Here is a 25,360-nt window from a genome sequence, read left to right as displayed (position 1 = left end):
CTACATAGCCACAGGCCAGGTAACTCTAAGTTGTGACATTAATTGGTGTCAAAAGTGGGGTTCTGTGAAATACACAGGTCACGGATGCTTGGGAGGAGGCAGTAGAATGATGACCAAGATGGCAAGAAGAGAAGAGGTAGAAAACACACAGCTGGAATAAGAACTAAGTACCTAAAAAGTGTTTTAATTGGGAAACACTGGGAGCAGAATTTCAGAGATGACAGGAGAGTCATAAATGTAAAGCAAAGGCAGGCCAGGGTCCTTCATTGGGCTTCTCATGGAGGCGTTAGCAGCAGCAGGGACAAGGCAGCAAGCTCAAAATCCTTTATAGTGAGCTAGAGCAGCTGCTCTTGAATCTCATAGTCATGATAAGAACCAATTACTCTGACAATTAGAAACTAACATCAGACCTCTGGCTTTGCAACAGCCAGAGCAAGAGCACACACGCCTGGCTTCAGGGAGTGGGATGGCTGAAAGAACAAATACATTGGAAACTGATAATGAAAAGGATGATTTTGATTCTGAGAGCAGGTCTTACACCCCTGTTTCATTACGTGTCATACGGGTAAGACAGCTTCCTTGTACCCGTCATTAAAACCTGCATGGTACAATTCCCAGCTCCTTCCAGAGACAGAGCCACTCCCCCACCTCAGGTCACGACAACCACTACAAATTTTAACACAGAACAGCTAAGGCAGATGAATGAGGACTGGATGGGAATATTCCTGGGAGGAAGAATAAGAAAATCTTCCACCTGCTTTCCTGATTTGTTTCCCTTTATTGGGAAACAAACAGAGAAAATCCCAATTTCTAGCCCAGGGGGTTCTGCTGACCTGTCCTACGTGGCCAAAATGTTTTGAATTTATGTTAGTGAAAGCCCTTGTATGCCATTAATAGTAACTGGTTTATATTCTATCTATTTTCTTATGGATGTGGGAGCCTCAATATCAATGATTAAAGCTGAGGATGCCCTTGGATTAATTCAGAAAGCTCAAGAAAGTGTTTCTATAACAGGGATTGCAGAAAACAGACTGCAGCTCCCTGTGGCCAGGATGAAATTGATTTTGCCCCATGGAAGAATACTGAGACTTCCAGTGATGGTAGGACCCACTGGTAGGTATATTAGGTATGGATGTATTAAAATCTCAGGCTATTAGGACCTCTTTAGGCACTTGGGTGCCAAACCATCAAACTCAGTTTTCTGTAATTTCTATGGATGAAATACCAGCTGAAGAGTCTACCATTTTTCTATTACAGGCTGCACCTAAATTGCCTAAAAGTACCTAAAACCGTATATGACAGTATTGTATTCACCCTGAAGCCTCACAAGGCTTAACTGCTCTCATTCAGGATTTAGAGTGATGGGTATTTTTTAGAAAACTCATTCCCTGTGTAACTCCCCCACATGGCCTGTATGTACACCTAACGGCACCTGGTGTTTGTTAGTAGATTATTGTAAATTGGATGAAAATATGGAATGAATTGAATGAAAAATAGCCCTCACGTGCTACTGTCCCTTCTATTACAAATCTTACTTTTGCTAAAGAACAGCTGACTCATCCTAGGATAACTTCAACTTCAGACATAAGTTATTATCATCAGTTGTCTATTGGACAAACTATCCAGGTGAATCATCCACAAAAATGAAGTTTTCCATGTGTACTACAAACACCCCTTCAAAGTATCATGTTGTCCTGGTTTCAGCTGGGATAGAGTTAATTTTATAGTATAGTGCTGTGTTTTGGATTTGGCATGAGAATAATGTTGATGATAACACACTGATGTTTTAGTTGTTGCTGAGCAGTGCTTACATGAAGTCAAGGACTTTCCAGCTTCTCACACTGCCTTGCCAGTGAGGAGAGCAGGTGGTAAGCAATTGCATTGTGCATCACTTGCTTTTTATGTTCTTTTATCATCATTATTATTATTATTATTATTATTATCTTTTTATGTTCTTTTATCATCATTATTATTATTATTATTATTATTATTATTATTATTTTCCCTTCCTTTTCTGTCCTGCTAAACTGTTTTTATCTCAACCCATGAGTTTTACCTTTTTTCCAATTCTCTCCCCTATCTGAGTAGGGGGGAGTGAGTGAACAGCTATGTGGTCTTTAGCTGCCTGGTGGGTTAAAGCCCAACGCATGCAGAAGGTGCTTAATCACCAGGGTAATAAGCATCTCATTTCTGAGTGCAGGAGATCCAAATTACCTAATACGCAAAAGAAATGAAGCAGTCTTGCTTTTTTTTTTTTTTTTCAGGTTGCCTTGCTTGCAACATCAGCAAACAGGAACTCAGAATAGTTCTTTGGATTTTAGTTTACCTTATTCATCCTGCTGATTGGCAGTTTGACCTGAAATGAAATAATGTCATGAGCAATCTTCTTTCAATTTTCCTTCTTTCTTATAATTGTTCTTTGATATACACAATGATTGGGTCATATCTCATAGTTACAGTAGTGCTTGTTTCCTATTCCCAGTGATGGGATAGCAATTTCATTATTCAGTTTATAAACACAATCTCTCAAGTGGGCGATGAATTGGATTGTTGGTATTGTTTACACTACCCTTGAGCACTGGATGCCAAATTTTGGTGGTTAGCAGAACCTGTCCCTGAAGCTTATTTCCCAATACTCCAAATCATCAACAACAACCTTTCAAGGCACACTCATATGATAAAGCCCCATGGTGCGTTATGATGCCCCAGGGTGTAAGTTCAATTTGGGTAGGGAAGATGAGCAATCATAGTTACATCTTATGTTACAATTGCACGCAAGCACAATTTCAATTTAAGTGTGTCAGAACACAAGCTTGTATTGATTCTGATCTGAAAGCCTCATGGATCTGTAATAATGAATCAGCAATTACCAAGAAAGGTGTTTTTAATGGATTGGAACTCTGGAATCTTACACTGAATGTTAATAAGACAAAATATCGAAGGTACTCTAATTTCACTAGTCCTAATTCCACATGCTATAGTCTACAGAGGAATGGTTGGCTGAGTACTGATCGTAGTTGGGACGCATGCAGCCCAAACAATGTTTCTGGCTGTCACCCACTGGAGTAACCCCTTTTGGACAATCCGATTAAGTCAAATGTGCTTAATGAAATTCGATTGTTCTCCTAACTCATGGCGTTGATTCTGCAAACATCGCAGTGACTCTAGACAGGGCTGGTGGCTCACCATTTCAACACCTGGATGGTTCTAACTTTGAGGCACTAATGCCTTATAAAAGTCTGCCCCCACGGTGGGAAAGCACATGTACCGTACCTAAAAATTTAACCTTTACCTTTCAACACAACCATTACCCTGTACGTAATAAGCATGGAGTGTCTAACCCCTTAGTGATAAGACCAACCACATTTTATGAATTTGTACGTGCACTATTTCCACACTTGGGTGTTGCTGAACTAGAACAGGCTATTGACAACATTTCCACTACACCTGAAGTGACACAAAATGCTACTGTAGATGCTTTAATGAATCTACAGATGGAGACTGTTTGCTCTCACAATTGGCTCTCCAAACTCGTTGGTCCTTGGACTAAATTTTAGCCCCACAAGGACGTATTTGTGTGTTAATAAATACTACCTGTTGCTTCTATGCTAACAAACCCAAATATATCAAATATGATGTGAACAAGATTCAGCAATGTGTCCATACCTTTCACCAAATAGTCCAAGAACAACCCCTGCTCAGAGACCTGGCAGCTGACTGGTCATGGCTGTGGCCCTGGCTTCCAGACCTTGGACCACGGGAATGGGGCATTTTAATGATATTAGCTCTCATTGTGGTTGTGGGATTTGTGCTTTTCCATACTGTATCTTGTACCAAATCACTGTGTGTATCACTTTTCACTGTGTGTATCACTATTCTCCAAACTGGTACCATATACTGGTGTCCCAGCAGACAAACCCTTACAGAAGTCAGAACAACATTAGACCTAAACACATAGGAGTCTCCTCTGCCTCACACATTAGGAGGCAAGAGACATGCACCAGTGTCATCTCAATCCTGGTGATCCATAGGTGGTCATAGCCCAAGGAGTAGTGTGATTTGAACAGCCAAAAAGACAACCTGGTCATAAGAGGAAAATTACTAAACAGATGTCTGCTGAAATACCAACAGACACAGTGCTTGCTGAAGAAGCACCCTTAAGAAGCACAGTTGGCATCTTTGAAGTGCAGCTGGGTTCCTAGAAACCCAAGACAGCCTGAGATACCATCAACAAGCACAACAATGACAGACTGCAATGGCAACTTATTATTTGGAAAGGTGAAAAACAGTCTGGCAAAAGGGGAAAACACCCTGAGAACATAAGAATTGGGAACTGCCATTGGCTGTTCTAGCTGCAAGAACAGGAAAACGTTCTGTCCTCTGGTCAGCTTTCCAGCCATTCCTCCCCAAGCCTGTAGTGCTGCTTGGGGTTGTTGTGACCCAAATGCAGGACCCGGCAATTGGCCTTGTTGAATCTCATACCATTGGCCTCAGCTCTTCGATCCAGACTGTCCAGATCCCTCTGTAGGGCTTTCCTACCCTCAAGCAGATCAACACTCCTGCCCAACTTGGGGTCATTTACAAACTTACTGAGGGTGCACTCGATCCCCTTGTCCAGATCATAGATAAAGACATTAAACAGAACTGGCCCCAATACTGAGACCTGCGAAACACCATTTATCACTGGCTGCCAACTGGATTTAACTCCATTTGTCACCACTTTTTGGGCCTGGCTATCCAGCCAGTTTTTTCACCCAGCAGAGAGCATGCCCATCCAAGCCATGAGCAACCAGTTTCTCCAGGGGAATGCTGTGGGAAATGTTAAAAGCTTTACTAAAGTATAGGTAGACAACATCCACAGCTTTTCTCTTGTCCACTGAGTGGGTCACCTTGTTATAGAAGGAGATCAAGTTAGTCAAGCAGGACCTGCCTTTCATAAACCCATGCTGACTGGGCCTGATCACCTGCTTGTCCTGTACATGCCAGGTGATGTCACTCAGATGACCTGGTCCATAACCTTCTGTGGTACTGAAGTCAGACTGACAGGCCTGTAGTTCCCCAGATCCTTCTTCTGGCCTTTCTTGTGGGTGGGAGTCACATTTGCTAACCTCCAGTCAACTGGGACTTCCCTGGTTAGCCAGGACTGCTGACAAATTATTGAAAGTGGCTTGGTGAGCACATCCACCAGCTCCCTTAGTACCCTCGGGTGGATGTCATCTGACTCCATAAACTTGTGTGTGTCTAAGTGGTGTAGCAGGTCGCTATTTCCCCTTGGATTATGGGGACTTCATTCTGCTCTGAGTCCCTGTCTTCCAGCTCAGGGGGCTGGGTACCTGGAGAACAGCTGATCTTAATGTTAAAGACTGAGGCAAAGAAGGCATTAAGTACCTCAGCCTTTTCCTCAGCCTTTGTCACTACATTTCCCCCTGCATCCAATAAAGGATAGAGGTTCTCCTTAGTCGTCCTTCTGTTTTTAATGTATTTATAGAAACATTTTTTATTGCCTGTTACAGCAGTAGTCAGATTAAGTTCTAGTTGGGCTTTGGCCCTTCTAATTTCCCCCTGAATAACTTCCCAACATCTTTGTAGTCCTCCTGACTTGCCTGCCCCTTCTTCCAAAGGTCATAAACTCTTTTTTTACTCTTAGCTCCAGCCAAATTTCTCTGTTCAGCCAAGCCGGACTTCTTCCCCGCCGGCTTGTCTTTAAGCACATGGGGACAGTCTGCTCCTGCACCTTTAAGAGTTCCTTCTTGAAGAATGTTTAGCCTTCCTGGACTCCTTTGCCCTTCAGGACTGACTCCCAAGGGACTTTGTCAACCAGACTCCTCAACAGGCCAAAGTCTGCCCTCCAGAAGTCCAAGGTAGCAGTTCTGCTGACCCCTGCTCCTGACTTCTGTGAGAATCGGAAACTCTATCATTTTGTGATCCCTATGCCAAAGGCGGCCTTCAACCATCACATCACCCACAAGCCCTTCTCTGTTCAGAGAGGTCCAGTGGTGCACCTTCCCTAGTTGGCTCACTCACCAGCTGTGCTGGGCAGTTATCTTCCACACTCTCCAGGAACCCCTGAGACAGTTTCCTCTCCACTGTATTGTATTTCCAGCAGACATCTGGTAAGTCGAAGTCCCCCATGAGAACAAGTGTTAGTCATTGTGAGAATTCTCCCAGCTGCTTGTGTGTCTTCATCCTGGTTTGGTGGTCTATAACAGACTCCTACCATGATATCTGCCTTGTTGGCCTTTCCCTTGATTTTTACCCAGAAACACTTGATGCTTTCATCACCATTGTCAGGCTCTGGACAATCCAAACACTCCGTAACATACAGGGCTACACCACTGCCTCTCCTTCCTATTGCTCGTGAAGAGTTTATAGCAATCCATTGCAGCACTCCAGTTGTGTGAGTCATCCCACCATGTTTCCATGACTGCAACTATATCACAGTTTTCCAGCTACACAATGGCTTCCCGCTCCTCCTGTTTGTTGCCCACGCTGCGTACATTGGTGTAGATGTATTTCAGTTGGGCTACTGTTCCTGCCACCTTTTTTGGGGGGATAAACCCTAATTCCTATGTGACTGTTCTCAGGTGCTTTTGTGGTTTCTAGTGGCATTGACAACCCTTGCGTCTTTGCTGCTGTATGGATCTCTATCCCATGCCTCCACTGAGATGGCGAAGGTGCCACACGCATTAGTACAGGGACATTTCAAATGTGCGCCAGTGTACGCAACACATTGTGGAGCAGACTGAAGGACCTCACTAGCACACTGTCCCTCAAATATTGACTTGCTGCCCTCAGGCTTATCTCTTCTAGTTTTATTCCTTTCCCCCTTCAAACCTAGTTTAAAGTTCTTTCAATGAACTCTGCTAACTCCTGCGCAAAGACCCTTTTCCCCTTTGTGAAAGGTGTACCTCGTCTGTTGCCAGGAGTCCTCATGTCATGTAGACTGACCCATGATCAAAAAAACCCCAAATTTTGTCTGTGACACCAGTCCCAGATCTGGGTATCGATCTGCTGGGTCTTCCTGTTTCTTCCCTCATCATTTCCTGCAACTGTAAGGATAGAGGAGAACATCACTTGTGCTCCTGATCCCTTAACCAGTCGTCCCAAGACCCTGAAGTCTCTTTTGATTGCCCTTGGACTTCTTGTTGCAGCTGCATTGCTGCCTATATGAAAAAGCAATAATGGATAATAATCTGAGGGCCAGACCAGGGTAAGAAGCTTTCTCGTCACATCTTTAACCTGGGCCCCAGTGGCTGCAAATGTTGCTGCTATTCTTGATTGCTGCTATTCTTGATTGCTTCTATGCTGATAATAAGTTGTAATAGCTTGAGATATATATATTCACTTTACTAATCATAGGTATACTTGCTAGTGCTGATTTGTGGAAAATTGTAGTAGAGAAATTAAGAAGTTAAAGCCTCTGAGTCCCTGTGTATTACAGCATCCTGCGAACCCATGTTTGCAATCTCTACACACCCACAAGCTGGGTAACCCTTTAGGTTGTGACATTCTTGGACCCTGATTTTGCTTTGGCCCACATGAATGAATTCTTTCTGCATGCAGAAATAGCGTAAGAATCATGAAAATACGTTACTGCCCAAAAAAGAAAAAAAGCTTTTCCTTTTTAAGCAAGAAAACAGGGAAAAAAAGATGGGGCAGACCCATTATTTTACTGAGAGAAATGTCTTATGACCTTTATTTTAACAAGTGTTATTTTAACAAGTAAGGAGAACAAAAATTAGGTCGATGTGGCCAGTATAATCATACCTTACTTGGTACAGGGAATGCCAGCAACTCATACATTGACATGCATATTTCAAAGTTATTATGCTCCTTAACTGTGTCTTTTGAGAGCAGGGTTTCAACAAAAGAAGGGGGAAGTATTTGCAGGGGGCGTGTGGGTGGGGACATTACACAGCCTTAGCTGGCTGATCTTTTAATACATTTAGTCTTTTAATACATCCACACAACACCATCCAACATGAGAAGAGACCTGTGTTGCTGCCTCCTGGATGTAGGAATGGTACTGCCGACTCCGAGATCCAAATTCAGTGGTTGAAATATAAACAATGGAGGGATGGAAAGATGCATTGCCTGTCTTGATGTTTTCATTCCTTCTTGCTTACCTCTTCGTGCCTGACAGTTTCAGAAAAAAACCCAACACAGCATTTCACATTCATAAAAGTCTCTGTTCCTGTCTATAGTAGTTTAGATGAAAACCTCACTACCAGACAGGGGTCTCTTAATTTTTTTTAAAATACTATTTATTACAGTCCTCACGATGGTACTTCTCACTGTTTTTTTTTCATGTCTCCTCCTGTCTTTTGCCCCAACATACATGGGTGCACAGCTTCAGGAGTAACACAGATGCAGTTCTGAACAGGAAGGGGACACCACAAGAAGAAAACAATCAGCCAGTGCCATATGTCTTTAAAAGAAGTGAACCACAGAATGTGGTTACAGATGACACCATATTTAAAATGTTGAAAGTTTAAGTGTGACACCTTAAAACGTGTGGGTGCTAAGCAGGCAAGTAAAGGAAGTGAGAGAGGTAAAGAGAGAGACTTGGAAAGTAGAAGTCATTATGAAATAGCACCAGGACCAGAAAAAAAAAAAGAAAAGAAAAAACCCTCTGGCAGAATTCATATAGAACATAAATAATGCCACTTTTCCAAACTGAGCTCCTAGGAGTAGGAAGCTGTGACGTGACCGTGCAGAGGGCAGGGTGGGCAGTGGCTGTGTTGCAAGGCCAGCTCCAGCTGCCCCGATGGAAGGCTGCTGCCTTCTGCTGTACTTGCTCCCTAAATACGTGCCCCTTCTCCACTGCCCGTGAACACATCGCATACAGTGTGTAACTGTGCTGGCTGTCTGTGGCAAGGTGCGGGCAGTGGGGGGGCTGCGGGGGTGGTCTCTATGGGAAGAGACCAGTGGCTGCTGACCTGCTGCAGGGCACAACGGAGACCCTCAGCAAGGCTGGTGGCACCTCTGGGGAAATGTATTAAAGAAAGGGCAGGGATAAAAAAAAGCAAGAAACAACAGACAGAACACCAAGGTCAGGGCAAGGAGGAGTGTTGTGGTTTAGGCCAAATCGGCTACTGGGGACCTGGGGCACCCCAGATGGGACCAACAGATGCTCCCCTCTACTTCTCTTCAAAGAGAGGTGCAGAGCAGGGAAAAAGAGACTTATGAGTTTAGAAGGAGCTAAACTACTTTAATGAAATATTAATAATAAAATAAGAAGAAATAATGAAATATATACAAAACCGTATCAAGCTCCCGAGATGACAATCACGACACCTGCTGGCACTGGGGCAGTCCCAGACTGGACAAAGTGACGGACGGGAACTGGATTCCGGATCTGCATTCAGGATCAGGATCAAAGGCAGACGAACAGAGTCCTCCTCAGACATTGGCCATTGAAGAAAGAGAGAGCTGACCCTTTGATCCCTCAGTTTTTATACTGAGCATGAGGCAGATGGGATGGAATACCCTCGTTGGTCAGTTTTGGGTCATCTGTCTTGTCCGTTCCTCCCTGCAGATGGGACCTCCAATGGAGCAAAAGTTGGTTGGCCTTGGGTGTTATAGCAATAAATATAAGCAAGAGCCTTTCTGCATACCATGCCTGGGCATCAATTATAAACACAGGTCTTATCACTCTGAGAGAGTGAACATTGTCTGCACAATATGCTGTTAATTTCAGTAGTTAGAAGAAGCCCAGCTAAGAAGTAAATTTACTGAACAAAATTGGTCCTATTTTACCTCAAACCAGGACAAGGAGGAAGGAGGGACCTTCATGGCTATGGCATTTGTTTTCCCAAGCAAGTGCTGAGCCCATCTTTCCTGGTATCAGCTGGACACGTGCCAGCTGGTGGAAAGTAGTGAAAAAACTTTTTGCTTCACTTGGGTGGGGAGCTTTTGCTTTCTCGATTGAACTGCCATTATCTCAGTCCACAAGTCCTCACACCTTACTTCTATTTTCCCCCTGTCCCATCAGAGAGGGGACTGAGTGAGTGGAGGGATAGGTATTTGGCTGTTGGCCAGAATCACCCTACCACAGTAACTTCTTGAATGTATCCCAACACAAAAGAAACATAAGGCAAATGTGACGCCACTTTTTAAGGGTCTTACCACTACAGACCAGAGGCTTGACTATCACATTACACGTGCTGGTAGAAACCGTTACAAACGTAGAATAGAAAAGGCATTAAGTACAACAGACTGGGGAAGAAGATGACTTTGCTTCTGTGCAAGGAACTCAGCAAATAAACTGAAGTAATTTGACAATGTCTATATTAATACACACAATTCTGATAGTCTTGCTGAAAAGGAATGTTTTAAGTGGATGCCACCTCCAGCAGCTCTGAGGCTCAGGGATTCCTTCTGCCTGGCCACTGGAGCCCAGACTGGTGCATGAGGTCCAGAGAGATCCCAGTCTGATGGACACATCTGCTTCTGTCCCATTTGCACGTTCAACCAATAGTGAAGCTGAGCATGTATTCCAGACACACAAGCCCCCACAAAAATACACGACACTAGCACTGCTAGATACACAGATGGCCACAGGCACAGAATCACAGAACAGTCAGGGTTGGAAGGGGCCTCTGGAGATCATCTAGTCCAACCCCCCTGCCAGAGCAGGGTCACCTACAGCAGGTTGCACAGGATGTCGTCCAGGAGGGTTTTGAATGCCTCCAGAGTGGAAGACTCCACAACCTCTCTGGGCAGCCTGTGCCTGTGCTCTGCCACCCTCAAAGTAAAGTTGCTTCTCATCTTAAGATGGAACTTCCTATGTTCAAGTTTGTGCCTGTTACCTCTCGTCCTATCACTGGGCACCACTGAAAAAAGAGTGTTGCCATCCCCCTGGCACTCTCCCTTTAAGTATTTGTAAGCATTGATAGCATTGATAAGCCCCTCAGTCTTCTTTTCTCCAGACTAGAAAGACCCAAGTCCCTCAGCCTTTCCTCATAAGAAAGATGCCCCAATTCCCTAATCATCTTTGTAGTCCTTTGCTGGATCGTCTCCAGCAGTTCCCTGTCCTTGAACTGGGGAGCCCAGAACTGGACACAGTACTCCAGATGTGGCATCACCTGGATAACACTACCAGGACTCCCACAAACATTAGTTACAAACAGCGCAGTCCCCTTCCTCCACTCTCCCTGCTCAGGATTGAAGTTCACTAGTGAAGGCACACACACGGTGGTCTCTAGGTTCACAAGCACGTGCACACTTTCATGGTCCCATGAGTACCAGCACAGCACCTCTCCATCTCCTTGCCCAGATCCCAGCGTCTTTTACCCACCCCACAGGTGCCCTATTTGCCAGCAGGTCAAGCTCAGTGCTCACTAGAAAGCAGACCCATACACTCGCACACTTATCTCACGGGCACCGCACACTCACAGGAAACCCCAAATATCAACACGGACCCTCTGCCCACCTGATACCCCTGCCTGGACCCAGGTGTGGCAGGTGCCCCCCCCCCCTCCCCCAACTGTTAAGGACAAGAACTTCTTGAAGCTATATGGTAACTGCTGTCATGTACACACCTTGGTGGAAAGATGAGAAATATAAGACTTTCAGCCAATGAGGACTAACATGACCATATATGACCGCAGATCAGATTCAACTAGGGTATAAATGGTGCCCCACCAGAGGTCAAATTGAGTTAGTGCTTCTCAGAGCAGTGGGTCTGCAGTTGGGGACTCTTCCCATGGTTTGGAATCCCACCTATGGTTCCTTCACGTTGAGAGCCTTTGCTTTATTTGGTGAGTGATTGTGCATTTTGGATCCTCGTTTCTAAAACTTAAGAATTCTTAAGTCAGCTGTGTAGTATTAATTCTGTTTCACATCTTGAACCTCTGGGTTACTAGTGTTGTCAGTCTTGAACAGCTTGGTTAGCATAAAGTTGTTTGGTTACAATAAAGTTTATATTGAGTTTATCACCTGGCTAATTTAATTTTCTTACAAGTCTCCACAACACCAGGGCCTCCTACTCATGGGCTGGTGCAGCTCAGAGCTTGCTAGGGAATTACGTAGGCACAGCCCACACACCCCAGGCGGGGGGAAGTCTCAAGCACTCTCCCCCCAGCACCCGGCACAAGGATTTTAGTGTAAACGTGAGCAGAAGTGGTTTCATCAGTTTCCTACGATTAGCACTTCAAAACTCGGTACATGGAGGAGATGTATGGGACTTGGGTAGGTAAGAAGAAAATACTTTGATGTGGAAAGGTTATAGCAGAGCTGTTGCCACTGGAGAAAACTTTCATTACTTTTCACCGGAATCACTGTAATAAGAATGAAAGCAGTTAAATATTTGTCAGGTCATGGTCATCTGTTCCTTTCTTTGTTGTACCAATGGCCTGTATGAAATCTTGTACGTACACAGCTGAGCTGCAGGCCTCAGCTCTTCACCACAACCTGTCTTCAAGATAAGGTGAAGAGGTAGGAGCAGTAATGTACATTGTGGAAATTTACACTATAAAAAATGTATGCTCCTCTGTTTACATGAGTTTATTTTTATTAATTGTATTTCTATATTTTCATGAGAAGTCTTGAGTCTGAGATAACCAAAAACTAGGGCAGCAAGAACCGCCCACAAACAAACAAATAAAACAGAAACAGAACAGTGTTTGGCTTAAGGTCTTAACCTCTGGACATTTTGCAATACAGGCATATCTGCTGAAACACACAAAGAAGTGGCATTATGACATATGTATGGCATTATACAGATCTTCCTTGTTGCCTTTCTTCTTATTAATTCATTCCTTATATTCATTCCCTCCTATGACCAATATATCAGGCAACAATGCTTTCTGTGAAGCTAACGCTTCCTGTCTGGTTGAAGCTAATGCCTTCAGAAGAAGCATTTCCTGTAAGCTGGTGTTATCTTTTCAAAGTGTGGATTTGCTGTGGTTTATTGTTCATGACAAGAAAGAGGAGCCAGATGCAAGCTGTAACCCAAGTTTTTTTGAATGTGTACTTCCTGCACAGGTATATGCCAGCTACAAGTTAGAGGACTACTTTAGTTTGATTAGTTATGTTTAAATAAGCTTAATAACTTAATTTCTTATACTGAAATATAAAAATGAAGCCTTTTATTAAATTTAATCCTGCATTCTGCATTTAAATTTTTAGATACATCCATGTTTTAACCTACCCTAGAATATGTGGTCAGCTACAGCAGCAAAATGAAGAGCTCAGGGGCATGGGGGCAGAACTTAGATCCAGTTTGCTGGGGAACATGATAGGTCTGATGCTTGTTTCAAAATCCTGCCCACAAGGAACCACAGATTTGTAAAACAGTGCTAAAGTTCTTTGCCCAGAAAAGACGTGTTCTCTGCTGTGTGCAAAATTGATTCTGAACCTGTGAGTTACAGTGCACGGTGTAATTTCTGGGAAGAACTGTACTAGCTTGTTTTGCCCCCAGAAAGATGTTTTTACATTATAGTTGCTCGTGCTCTGTCTGATTGAGTTTGAAATATCAAAAGCCAAAACTCTGATTTTTTTCTATGGAAACGGGTCAGCAGCATCCTGCAGCTCAGTCCTGCAGAACTGTCCCTGAAGCTGGCATGGATCCACCAGCCCCTTGAACCACAGGTGGCATGAAGTGGAGTGAGGGAGGAGAAGGGGATCTTTGGGATGTGGAGGCTGGGACAAATCTCTTTTAGACCTCATAAACATCATAAGACAGAGCACACTAACATCTATTTTAACTTACTAAGTTCAGGAAGTCCCTTCCAGTAGACAAAGATATATTGTATTGGAAGGTGGGGCAGAGCTTACTTGCCTCTCCAAAGCTGCTGTAGAGGAATCAGCTGTCTGTTCCATTCAGCCCTCAACTTCTTCTCTTTCATACTGAAATTTCACTACTTGTTACAGAATCACATAATAGTTGAGATTGGAAGGCAGCTCTGGTGATCATCAACACCCTGCTCAAAGCAGGGTCAACTACAGCAAGTTGCTAAGGACACTGTCCAGTTGGCTTTTGAGTATCTTAAAAAATGGAGGCTGTACCATGTCTCTGTGAAAATAATTTTGACCACACTCACTGTAAATGAAAATAAAAAAAAGAAAAAAGAAAAAGCTATCCCCCAGAGCCTTGTCTTTTCCAGGCTCAACAGTCCCAACTATCACCGTCTCTTCGTATACAAAAGATGCTTCAGTCCCTAAATCATCTTAGTGGCCCTTTGCTACTTGCTTCAGTAAGTCCACATCCTTGTTGTGCAGGGAAGCTCAGAACTGGACACAATACTCAACACATGGCCTGACCAGTGCTGAGTAGAGGGGAAGGATCACTTCCCTTGACCTGCTGGCAGCATTCGGCCTAACACAACCGAGGAGGCTGTCGGCCTTCTCTGCCACGAGGCCACGTTGCTGGCTCATGTTCAACTTGGTATCTGCCAGGAATCCCCAGGTCCTTTTCTGTAAAGCCACTTTCCATACAGTTGGCCCCCTCTGTGTACTAGTTCTGGTTCCTCACCATGTGCAGGACTTCACATTTACCTTTATTGAACATCATGAAGTCCCTCTCCGGCTATTTCTCCAGACTGTCTAGTTTTTTCTGAATGCTGGGACAACCACCTAGTGTATCAGTCACTCCTTTCAGTTTTGTATCATCTGAGAGCTTATTGAGGGTGAACTCTGCCCTATTGTCAAGGTCATCAATAAAGATGTTACACGCTACCACATCCAGTATTGATCCCTGAAGCATGCTTCTAGAAACTGACCTGCAGCTGGACTTTGTGCCACTGGTTACAACCCTCTGGACCCAGCCATATAGCCAGTTTTCAATCCACCTCACTGTCTACTTATCCAGCTCCGTACTTCATCAGCTTGTCTGTGAGGATGTTGCAGAAGACAGTGTCAAAAACCAGTATAAATATCAACCACAGCTCTCCCCTCATCCATGGGGCAAGTCACCTAATCGTAGAAGGCTGTCAGGTAGGTCAGGCATGTTTTCCCCTTTGTAAATCCATGCTGACTGTTCCCCAATCACCTTCTTGTCCTTCATGTGTCTGGAAATGGTTTCTAGGATTAGTTGGTCCACCAGCTTCCCTGGGGCTGATCTCAGGCTGACTGGCCTGTAGTTTCCTGGATCCTCCTTCTTGAAGACAGGAGTCACATTTGCTATCTTCCAGTCTTCAGGGACCTCTCTTGATCACTGTGACCTTTCAAAGGTTATTGAGAGTGGCCTCGCAATGACATCAGCCAGCTCCTACATCACTTGTGGTGTGTCCCATCAGGGCTCATGGACTTGTTTATGTACTTTTTGTTTAAATGCTCCCTAATGTGATCCTTCTCCACCAAGGATAAGTCTACCTTGCACTGGACCTTCTCATAGTTTTCATAGACCTGAGGTTGCTGGAGGCAAGTCACATCACCAAAGACGGAAACAAAGAAAGCACTGAGTCACGGAGTGTATCATCCTTTTCTATGTCTTTGTGGCCAGCTCCACTACATATTCAGCAGCAGGACCACATTTTTTCATAGTTTCTGTCTTGCTGATGTACCTGTAGAAACTTCTCTCATTATCCTTCACATCTCTTATCATATTCAAATCCAGGCGGGCTTTGGCTTTCCCAACCCCATCCCTGCAAATCAGGGGATTTCTCCTGGGTCACCTGACTCTGCTTTAATCTGTTGTATACTTCCTGTTTATGTTTGAGTTTAGTGAGGAACTCCTTGCTCATCCATGCAGGCCCACTGCCAGATTTGCTTTGTATGCTGCTCATTGGGATGGAGAATTCTTGAGTTCAGAGGAGCCGAAAAACAACCATCTATACTGGACCCCTCTTCTCTCCAGGACTGATGGCAATAAGATGCTCAAAAGCAGATACTTGAGCAGGCCAAAGTCTCCTTTCCTCAAGTCCAGGGTTGTGAGTCTGCTTTTCACTTTTTGCCCCTTATTTTCAGGATCTTGAACTCCACCATCTCATGGTTACTGCAGCCAAGCCTAACCTCAAACTTCACATCCTCAGCTAGTTCTTTTCCAGGCCCTTAAAAAGAAACGGAGTAAAAAGAAAAAGAAGGGGAAAGAAACAAACAAAAAAAAGAGATGGAAATTATTTTTATCTTTTGAAATTAAAGGTATATGTTCCTGGTAATTTATAAAGTGAAAAGAATTATGCAAATATTCATAGAATTATGTTTCCAGATTTTGATTAATTCTCAGAATTAACAAAATGAGTGATTTGTGAAGTCCTCTTCTGTTCAGAAGGTACTACAATTTCTCTTTTCCATCTGAAGCTGAGTCCCAACCTATCTGTAAAGCAGGCGTGAGCAACTTTTTTCTACACAGATCAAAGAGTTGTGTGGAAAGACTGATATTGTTGGGCAGATCTGAGAAGTTGTTCTTGTAGGAAAAGAACTGGCAGTAAAAACCTATGATTCTAGTAATGGATTCTACATGTTCAACTTGTTCAATGTATTCTCTTGCACAGTGAATATGACATTACAATTAGCTCAAACAGAGTTTGGCATGACCATGGCAGGCACAGGATCTGTCACTATACGCCTGAAAGGGTAAAGCTTTGTGCTGGGGTAAAAGAATGCAAGTCTCCTGTGTGGGTCACCACAGCACTTTTTTCTCATCTCTCAGTTGCCCTGTTTCAGTCTGAGGTTAATGATCGCTTTGTCATGCTGCAGCCACATATGGAAGCCAAGACAGATGCATCGCTTGTTCTGCTATTACATTTCAGCTTCCTCCTGTGGAATTAAGGTAACCTCCCACCAATTTTCTTGTCTAAATGCTCAAAACCCTTTTGTTTTTAAATCAGTATGTCATTGATATAGATCAAATGCATCTGTATTATTTTTATTGATGGTGCTTGCAGTGAAAGAGAAATGCGTTCTGTAAATTGTGCCACTAGAATTACCCATGTCTATCCATTTGCTACATGAGGAAATTCATTACCTCACCTTTGTCATCTCAGTCAAGCCTAGGTTTCTTACTTACATTAGTTGATGTGGAGAATGCTAGATAATTTTGCTTCCCTGTGAAAGCAAGATCCCCTGTCTAACATTGATCTACCTAGCATCCGTCATAGCAGCAATTTAATCACAAAAGATAGAGCTCTTAATGAGATATAGTCATTTCTTAAACTATTTTATATTCTAGAAAGCTGATTCCTTCTAAGTATTACTCTTTTGCTAATAATATGCTCTGTTGTTAGAAATGACTCCAAATTGCTGGAAGGAAAGCTCTATTGACCTTCAGGGAAATTCAGATCCAGACCTAGACTTTGTAACTAATTGGACTTTTAAATTCCAAGTAAAGAAAAGTGAAAAAAAGCAAAACTTAAAAGCATGTGATGGGAATGAAGACAAGCACATCTATCTGAATGTGAAACACAGCACTTCTTCCAAGAAAAAGATGATGAGAAGACAAAGAACAGAGGAGAACCAGAACATCAGGAACAAAGGTAAAGTCTGTTCATAATGAGAAAGTTGTGTGCATTACTGAATAAACAGCCTAACCGATTTCATGACTGAATTAGAGATTTGCATTTGTATGATAAAAATTTTTCTTTTCTATCCTGCTGTTTAAAGTTAGGAAGGATGGGCAGTTCAAGGCAGTTTAAAGTTGGAGACTTGCAGCTCCAACACAGTAAGTAATGTGTGGTCTATTTCTGTTGATGCCATATCAAAACAGTCATTATATTTGGACTTCTCTTCAGGTGTAATCCTGAGTAGTAACGGGTCAATAAGCCTCTACAACGGGAGAAGGCTTAAAGGAGATGGGCAAGTGCAATGTGCTCATGAAGTATGCACTGATTAAACATGGCTGTCAAAAGAAGGTTGAACTTAATGTTAAGGGGACCAGAGAGGTAGCTTTTTTTTTAGATTAACAGTTGCATCAGTTGGGTGGATCAACTGGCTGCACCAGTTGAGCGATTAGTCGGTTGTGCAAATTTTTGTCCATAAGTTAATCAAAAGAGTGTGAATGTCTTCCTGGGTTAGCCAGACCAGCATGGGGGGAGTGTATACGTGGCTCAGCCTAACACAGAGTACAACCACTGAACAACCGACAAAAAGAGTTTTGAAGAGAGCAACTGGCTTGAGCTGCTTAAACCCACATATTCCTTCCTGGTGCCACCCAGGGTTGCGATGGTAAGCACATCATAGAGCCTGGCAATGAAAATCACATTTGCATTGTTATTCAGCTGTATATTGAAATTCCTATATTCTGCTAATTGTAATTTGCATGTGTTGTGCTTTCAACACATAGCGGTACCATTCTGCTAAATCAGAATCCCATGTAACATCACATATCTTCAAATAAGTGAATTGGGTATTAAACATTGGATTAGCCATGTGTGGAATATCGAAAAGAACCTGGTCAGAGAGTATTGGACTCTGACATGAGTGCAGGCTGAGGTAAACAGACACTACAGTTTAATATAAGTTGCATTTTTAGAGCTGATCCCATTGAGAAAGCCTCACCTTTCTCACATTTATGTTCTTTTTCTTCTTGCTAGATTCTGCTGTGTCATGTGCTACCTGCTGGATTATTGCAGTGATTCTAGGGACCCTCTTCTTGGCATTGCTGGGAACAACAGTGGGTTTTATTATCAAGGGTAAATAAATCTCCTCCATTGAAAATATTTGATTTGATTTAGAACTTTGTCAGGGAGCAAAACAGAGCTCTTGAAATCTGCTCAGGGGTCCAAGAAAAGCATGGAAGTACATTATCTCTCTTAAAAAAGACTTACTTCTTTTTTTCTGAGAGTTTTAAGTGTTAAGTTGGTCTAGTTAGACCTGCCCTCAGCATGAACAAGAGAGTAAAGGGTAAAGGGTATCAGAGATGCCTTTGAAAGGGTGACTGGGTAGACTTCAGTGCATAGCAAGAACACTGTGTTGCGTGCTCAGCCACTCAGGAATATTTACATCCTGATGAATACAGCTCTAGGCTGGAAAAACTGGAAGCCAATTTCTTTTCTGTGGATTTGGAGATCAGTTCTGTACAGTGAGAGAATGAATCCTTGCATATTCCGTGACCATCCATGGGCTAGTAGCATCAGCTGCTCTCCTGTTAGGAAGAAAAAGGAGGGTGCTTCAAACTGCAAGACCTCCATGACTGGCAGCTGTTATACAATGATTCCTGTTCCTAGGAAGTTTAATCCTTATGACCAGGTTGCTGTGAAATGCTATGGTGCAGCAGTACTTTAGAAATGTGCTCCAGGATGTGCCCTAGCAGCAGCCAGCACTAGTGGTGGAGGCTGTATGGAAATGGGTGACCTGCCGCATACTTGTCAGGGTGCCAGGGCTTTGCCCATCCCATTGCACAGAAGGAAATATGGGTCCAAGACAAAGTTTATATGGAGAAGACAGAACAAAAACAAAGGGAGGGAGAAACAAAAAGGCAGAATCACTGGGAAGGAAAAGGAAGGTCCCAAGATACCCCTATGCACTATCCTACTTATTCCCATATGGAAAATGGATGCCCTTCACACAGCCCTTCAGAGACTCTGATGCAGGCAATTACATTGTCTTTGCCGGTCTCAGAAGAGCTCCAGGGATGGCATTACTGTAAGAGTGGAGAATCATTTTCTGGAAAGGGTGCATTTGCAAAATGTGTTTGTGATGGCTATGACTATGAATGGGAAGAGAGATGTGTGATTGTTTTGCAGCCTGTCCATGTCCACGCTGCCCTGAGCAGTGGGTGGCCTACAGAGGGAGCTGCTACTCCTTTTCCAAGGAGAAGAAAGACTGGAATGCCAGCCAGGAATACTGCCGGGCACAGGGAGCTCATCTCTTGGTGGTCAGCGATACCAGTGAAATGGTAATGGTTTTCTTATTCTTTGAGGATCTTCCATTTCCTTGCAGATACCTCAGTGACTGACATCCAAGCAGTTGTGTCACTCTGGCAATACTTGAGGAGAGGAAGGATTTATGGCTGCAACATTATAGTGCACTTCCAGTTTCAGTATACACCTTAGAAGTTCCCAGCAGGCAAAGAAACAAAGGGGAGAAGGGAGAGGTGAGGGTCTCTGTCAGCTACTCAGAATCATTCTATGAGGGATGTTAGGAGACAACCTTCTCCACTGCCCCTCTCCACCTTCCCTCAACAAAGTTGATATGAATGATATGAACAAAGCCCCAACAAAGCTGATATGAATGATCCCAGGAAAAGTCTGTGGCACCGTGCATTCTCTGTACTCATTGCCTACAAACCAATACATCCCCGCTCCCCAGAAATGCTGCCTTTGCAAAAGCGATGGCTCTCCTCCCTGCAACCGCTCCAGCTCCTCCTGCTCAGTGACCTTGCCACTCCCTGTGTTCATGCACAAACATTTGTTTCTCAGTCTGTTTTCAATGCTTACTTCCCCTCTCCGCCGAAACCCCTTAGTTGCGCTGGTGAAATCAGGAACCCTCTGTTCCACTGCTCATTTTCTGGCAGGTGCTCACTGGGGGCAGGGGCACATATGACCACTAAAGGAATGGCTAGAGCTGATCACTAGGGAGGTGAGGCACGTCTGCCTAATTAGAGCAGAAGGACTTGATCTGGTTTCACACAAGCCAGGGCTTATTAGCTGAGGTCCAATGAACGTGGACAGCTTCCAGTCCCTGGACAGAAGGGGGGGGCTTGGAAAGCCGGATCTCTGCTCGACTGTGAGTGCCTACCAGGCTGTCACACTTTCTTAGGCAAATCCTGATTCCTTGGGAAATACTCATCTTCCCCATATTACCCATTTCTCTGCATGAAGAAAGCCTCCCTGGTCGGCTCCTTTCTTACTACTGTCTCTGCTACCAGAGTGTCACCCATTATCCCTGCTCAGACTTCCCCACATAAGCAAGACTTTCCCAGCTATCCAGTTATACGTGCCCTGTGCTGCAAAGGCTGTGATGGTTCGACCTCCCTTTACCTACCAGGGAAGCACAGTCACCTCCAGCAACACTCAAGCGTTCCTCAAGCTACTCCTCTTCCCACCACTTTACCAAGCCAGCTTTGTTAATGCTTCTGTGTGAAGACACTGCTCTGAAGCTTTGTTTATGGCAGCCGGGGATAAGGATGGGGCCCGGCCATACCACTGAAATGTTCCTTTGTTGGGTTTCATTACAAACCTCTCTCTTGTCTTTTTTGGGGGGGATTTACTTCAGGGCTGACTTTCTGTTGCAGGCTTCACCTTTTAAGAGTTAAAGGTTAGGCAAAAGGAAATGAGCATTGAAAACACGTAGGAGGAAAGTTTGTAAAAAATTTATTGTGCTTTGGTCCTGGGCTCTTTACACAGATCTGTCGGTGCCCACACTTCCTGCCCTGACCTGATTTTACCTTTAATGGTTAATACTTTGTATTATTAGCTTGCTAGCTAGCTGTATGGTAGAGCATTAATATTCACCCTCATAGCATACGTTCCTACATAAAGCTTTGCATAGGAAACTCCAGGAGGCTGGGGTGCAGTTGGTTCGCATATATTTCCCTGAGAAATGTCCTTTGAAGAATCTGCCCAGGACCCTTGAAAGCAGGCTTACTTCCTTGTGAGTGTACACACGCGTAGTCGTTATTGCAGGCATGATCCGCAGGGCTGATCTTCCTGATGAGAAGGTGTGGAGAAGCAGTATTATCAGCCACTGAAGGAACAGGCAGGCGAGGGGATGTATCTTGCTCACTGTTCTCTTTACTTACCCTTACCTCTGTTTTCAGGCTGGTTTTCGTTAGTCATTTTGTAATTCATCACCATTTCTAGGACCTGTTCAAGAGTATTCAAACAGAATGTTTCTGGATTGGACTGAGGAACAGCACAGACTCTGGCTGGATTTGGGAAGATGGCTCTATATTCAATGGCACCAAGTGAGTTTAATTCTGTTTTAAAAACAACAGCGCTAATTCGGATCTCCTGGTGTTCCAGAACACGCAGAGTTCCTGCACCAGATCTCAGCAGCTTTCTTCCTGGGCAGATTTTGTTCTTACCATCACGTGTATGGTACTGAACTCGAAAAAGCCTACTTTTTGCTGCCCTGCACCTTGTAAAGGCATCTACCAGGGAAAAGCAGGGCTAATGTTAGTATCTCACTCTCTACTTCCCTCCAGCTGCTCAGACCAAAGATTATTCACCAGCACTGCCCACACAGTTGCTCAGTCAGAAAAGCATATGGTCCATCTTGGCTTTACTGGGTTTAGCCACCTTGCACGCATTCTGCCAAGTGCTGGCGTCACTGAGTGCGAGGACATAGGCCACTGATGCTTTGCTGGTGCCAACCCAAGTCAGAACCTTAATTTTGGCTGAATTGTTACTTGGACAAAACGCAGCATTCTGCATGAGGGAAAACACAATTTAGTCCAGTGCCTTTGCCTGGCCCTTTCCTTTTTATGGCAGTTAATCCAATGAGTTAGTCTCTAACACGTCTCCAGCAAGGAAACATGCTCAAGATCTCACTGTCAGTAGGTCAGCACTCTGAGCACTTGGCTTAGTTACTGTCTTAAATCCAGCTTTCTGTTCTTACAACGTCCTTGGAGGCAATCATCTTTCCACGAAATCCTCAGCACTGTCGTTCCCATGCTGGTGGATATCACTGTTGCTGCAGGGCATTGTGTCTGTGTGTGGTTCTGATTTGGGTCCGCAATGGCAAAATTACGTAGATGTTTAATCTCACAGGTCGACAGTTTTTTGGTGTACATTTTGTTTTCTAACAGCTGCCCGCGGAGGTTGGGTTCTTTCACTTCCTCTGGGCTCCACCCTTCAAAATCAGATGTTCTTTTTTTCTTGCCTCCAGGAGACAATCTCAGCATTTTCTCCCAGTCTCACTTTTATTCTGTGCCTCTTGCAGGATCCCCTATAACAGCCCCGTGCAACACTGTGCTGTCCTGATAAAAGGTCACTTTCAGGCCTCCAGCTGTGAATATTCTGCTCCATGGATCTGTGAGAAATCTCTTAGATAAATACCATTTACCATTTATGAGATTTTCATCTCATAACCATCTCGTCAACGGTACAAGTGGATCGTTGTCCTGCAAACCAAAGCTCCGCACAAGACCGGAGACGTGCCCCTTCCACACCCTCACAAAGGGACAGGCTTGTTGGCCATAAGGGTGAGTTATCCTCAGTGAGAGATCATTCCCAACAAAAGTTTTGTCACAACAGATGCTGGGTCTTTGGATCTCTGAGGGTGAGCTGGCCATTTCCCTCTATTCCTGAGCATCAGATGTCATTTCCATTCCCTGCATCTCCACTGTCTGGTGCCAGCAGGACCAGGACAATGAAGCCTGCTCTTTACTGCCAGAAACATATAAACAGACTTCTCCCAGCGGCAGCCTCTCTTTTTGCATCCCAGTGCTACGAGTGGGAGAGGAGAGGGTGAAATGAGACTACGGCTTCTGTAAATCTCGCAGTGAAAATAAACCTCCAGCACTGCACTGGACCAAAAGTGTGTACCCATGTCATTACTTCTCTCTGTTGGAAGGAACCAGCTGCACACCATATTTTATAGGCCAACATCAACCAAACTAGTCAAGAGGCTGGTCTTCTGGAGTCCAAGGTTTACAGTGAATTGTGTGTTAGTATTGAATCAACCAAGAACCTGTTTCCCTCTCCACCTCGGCAGTTTCGTACTGCAGAGAGAGGAAACAGTGGAGAAATCCTTACTACAAGGAGCTTTCAGTTCAAATAGAGCAGAGACAGGCTAAGAGTGTGAACAGCATAAAGCCACAGTGAACATTAAGGGTGGGACAGTAGGTTGCATTTCCACACACCTGGGAAACTCTTTTTTCCACCCAGAGATTTTGTTCCAACAAAGGAAGAGAAATTTTATTAATTTCCAGTTTATCCACTTTATCCTAATATATTTATATTATATTCCAATTTACTATTACCGCTTTATCCTTGGTCTGGAATTGCAGTGTATAGTCCGATGCAGTCAGAGCAGTAACACTGACAGGACTGTCTGATGATGGGCAGTTCTGATGCAAAATATCTGCCGCTGCGGTCTGAGAGTTTGACTGTACGTGTCCAGCACATCGGTGCATACTGGTGGGCGTACGCTGATGGGCCTGTATGAATGGTCTCTGAACCACACTGTAGCTGTGGCCCACTCTGAACATCCACCTCACTATGCGTATACGACACGGTGCACAGGAGTGTTTCCGTGGGGATTTCCCAAATAGCAAGTTGCAAGCCTTGGCAAGCAGCAAGTTAGTGGTAGATGTTGTGAGGTGTGTGTTTGTTCTGGGAGAAATGGGCTGACAAGAACCTTGTGAAGTTCAACAAGGAGAAGGTCAAAGTCCTGCGGCTGGGGAGGAACAGCCCCATGCACCAGTACATGCTGGGGGTGACCCAGCTGGACAGAAGCTTTGCAGAAAAGCACCTGGGGATCCTGGTGAACACCAAGTTCCACATGAGCCAGCGATGTGCCCTTGCTGCAAAGCAGACGAATGGTATCCTGGGCTGCATTAGACAGAGTAGTGCCAGCAGGCTGGGGGAGGTGATCCGTCCCCTCTACTCAGCACTGGGGAGGCCACACCTGGAGTATTGTGTGCAGTTCTGGGCTCCTCAGTGCAGAAGAGACATGGACATACTGAAGAGAGTGCAAAGAAAGGCCACAAAGATGATGAAAGGACTGGAGCATCTCTCCTATTAGCAGGGACTAAGACAGCTGGGATGATTTATTTTAGAGAAGAGAAGGCTGAGGGGAGATCTTATTAATGTATATACAATATGTATTAATATACATCATGGAGCTGAAGGGAGTGTACAAAGAGGACAGCGCCAGGCTCTGTTCAGTGGTGCCCAGTGACAGGACAAGAGGCAATGGGCACAGACTGAAACACATGAGTTCTCTCTGAACATCAGGAAACACATTTTTACTGTGAGGGTGGCCGAGCGCTGGAGCAGGTTGCCCAGAGAGGTTGTGGGGGTCTCTATCCTTGGAGATATTCAAAAGCCATCTGGACATGGTCCTGGGCAACCGGTTTTAGGTGGCCCTGCTTGAGCAGAAGGGTTTGACCAGATGACCTCGAGGGGTCCCTTCCAAACTCAACCGCTCTGTGATTCTGTGAGAGATCTGCTAAAGGTAAGGACAAGGAAGGCACTTTAGGTAGGGGGAGGTGGGTGAGTAAGAAGGACAGGTCTGGGGAGAGGAGGCTGAGGAGGCAAGTGTGGAGGAGAGACAGACATTAAGAAATAATGTAAGTAAAGAACTAGGCAGGATGGTGCATGGTGGGGAAAGGCTATGGAGCAACTAACTGACCCAAGCACTGGAGGTTTTGTCTGAAAATGCTAGATCAAGGGTTGACGAGGAGGATTACAAATAAGTTGGAAGTGATTGTTATTGGGATTGATGCTGCTGTGCCACATGTAAATAAGCACTACAAACAACTGTGAAACCACAGAGAAAACAGAAACAAGATCTTGTTTCCAAAACGAAAATT

At 44.3% G+C, this 25,360-nt stretch overlaps 1 protein-coding gene across 1 annotated transcript; it reads left to right on the top strand.

Annotated features, from left to right (window-relative positions):
- Positions 1–16,959: 16,959 nt before the first annotated feature.
- Positions 16,960–22,876, top strand: LOC104294510 (killer cell lectin-like receptor subfamily G member 1). Its single transcript, XM_009894122.1, has 4 exons — positions 16,960–16,982; positions 19,636–19,777; positions 21,684–21,787; positions 22,765–22,876. The coding sequence occupies exons 1-4, from the start codon at positions 16,960–16,962 to the stop codon at positions 22,874–22,876; spliced, it is 381 nt and encodes a 126-aa protein (XP_009892424.1).
- The last annotated feature ends 2,484 nt before the right edge of the window (positions 22,877–25,360 follow it).

This window comes from Charadrius vociferus, unplaced genomic scaffold, assembly GCF_000708025.1.
Source record: "Charadrius vociferus isolate BGI_N301 unplaced genomic scaffold, ASM70802v2 scaffold561, whole genome shotgun sequence".
Lineage (NCBI taxonomy): Eukaryota > Metazoa > Chordata > Aves > Charadriiformes > Charadriidae > Charadrius > Charadrius vociferus.
Note: the sequence above shows the minus strand (reverse complement) of the source record. Positions and strands in the feature narration are given on the sequence as shown.

What these genes read in the sequence shown, in the direction of transcription:
- LOC104294510 (XM_009894122.1), top strand. Translation starts at nt 16,960, where the DNA reads ATGTGGAGAATGCTAGATAATTT. An exon ending in TGGAGAATGCTAGATAATTT is followed by an intron (nt 16,983 to 19,635) that starts TGCTTCCCTGTG and finishes AGCCTGTCCATG; the next exon opens with TCCACGCTGCCCTGAGCAGT. An exon ending in TCAGCGATACCAGTGAAATG is followed by an intron (nt 19,778 to 21,683) that starts GTAATGGTTTTC and finishes CACCATTTCTAG; the next exon opens with GACCTGTTCAAGAGTATTCA.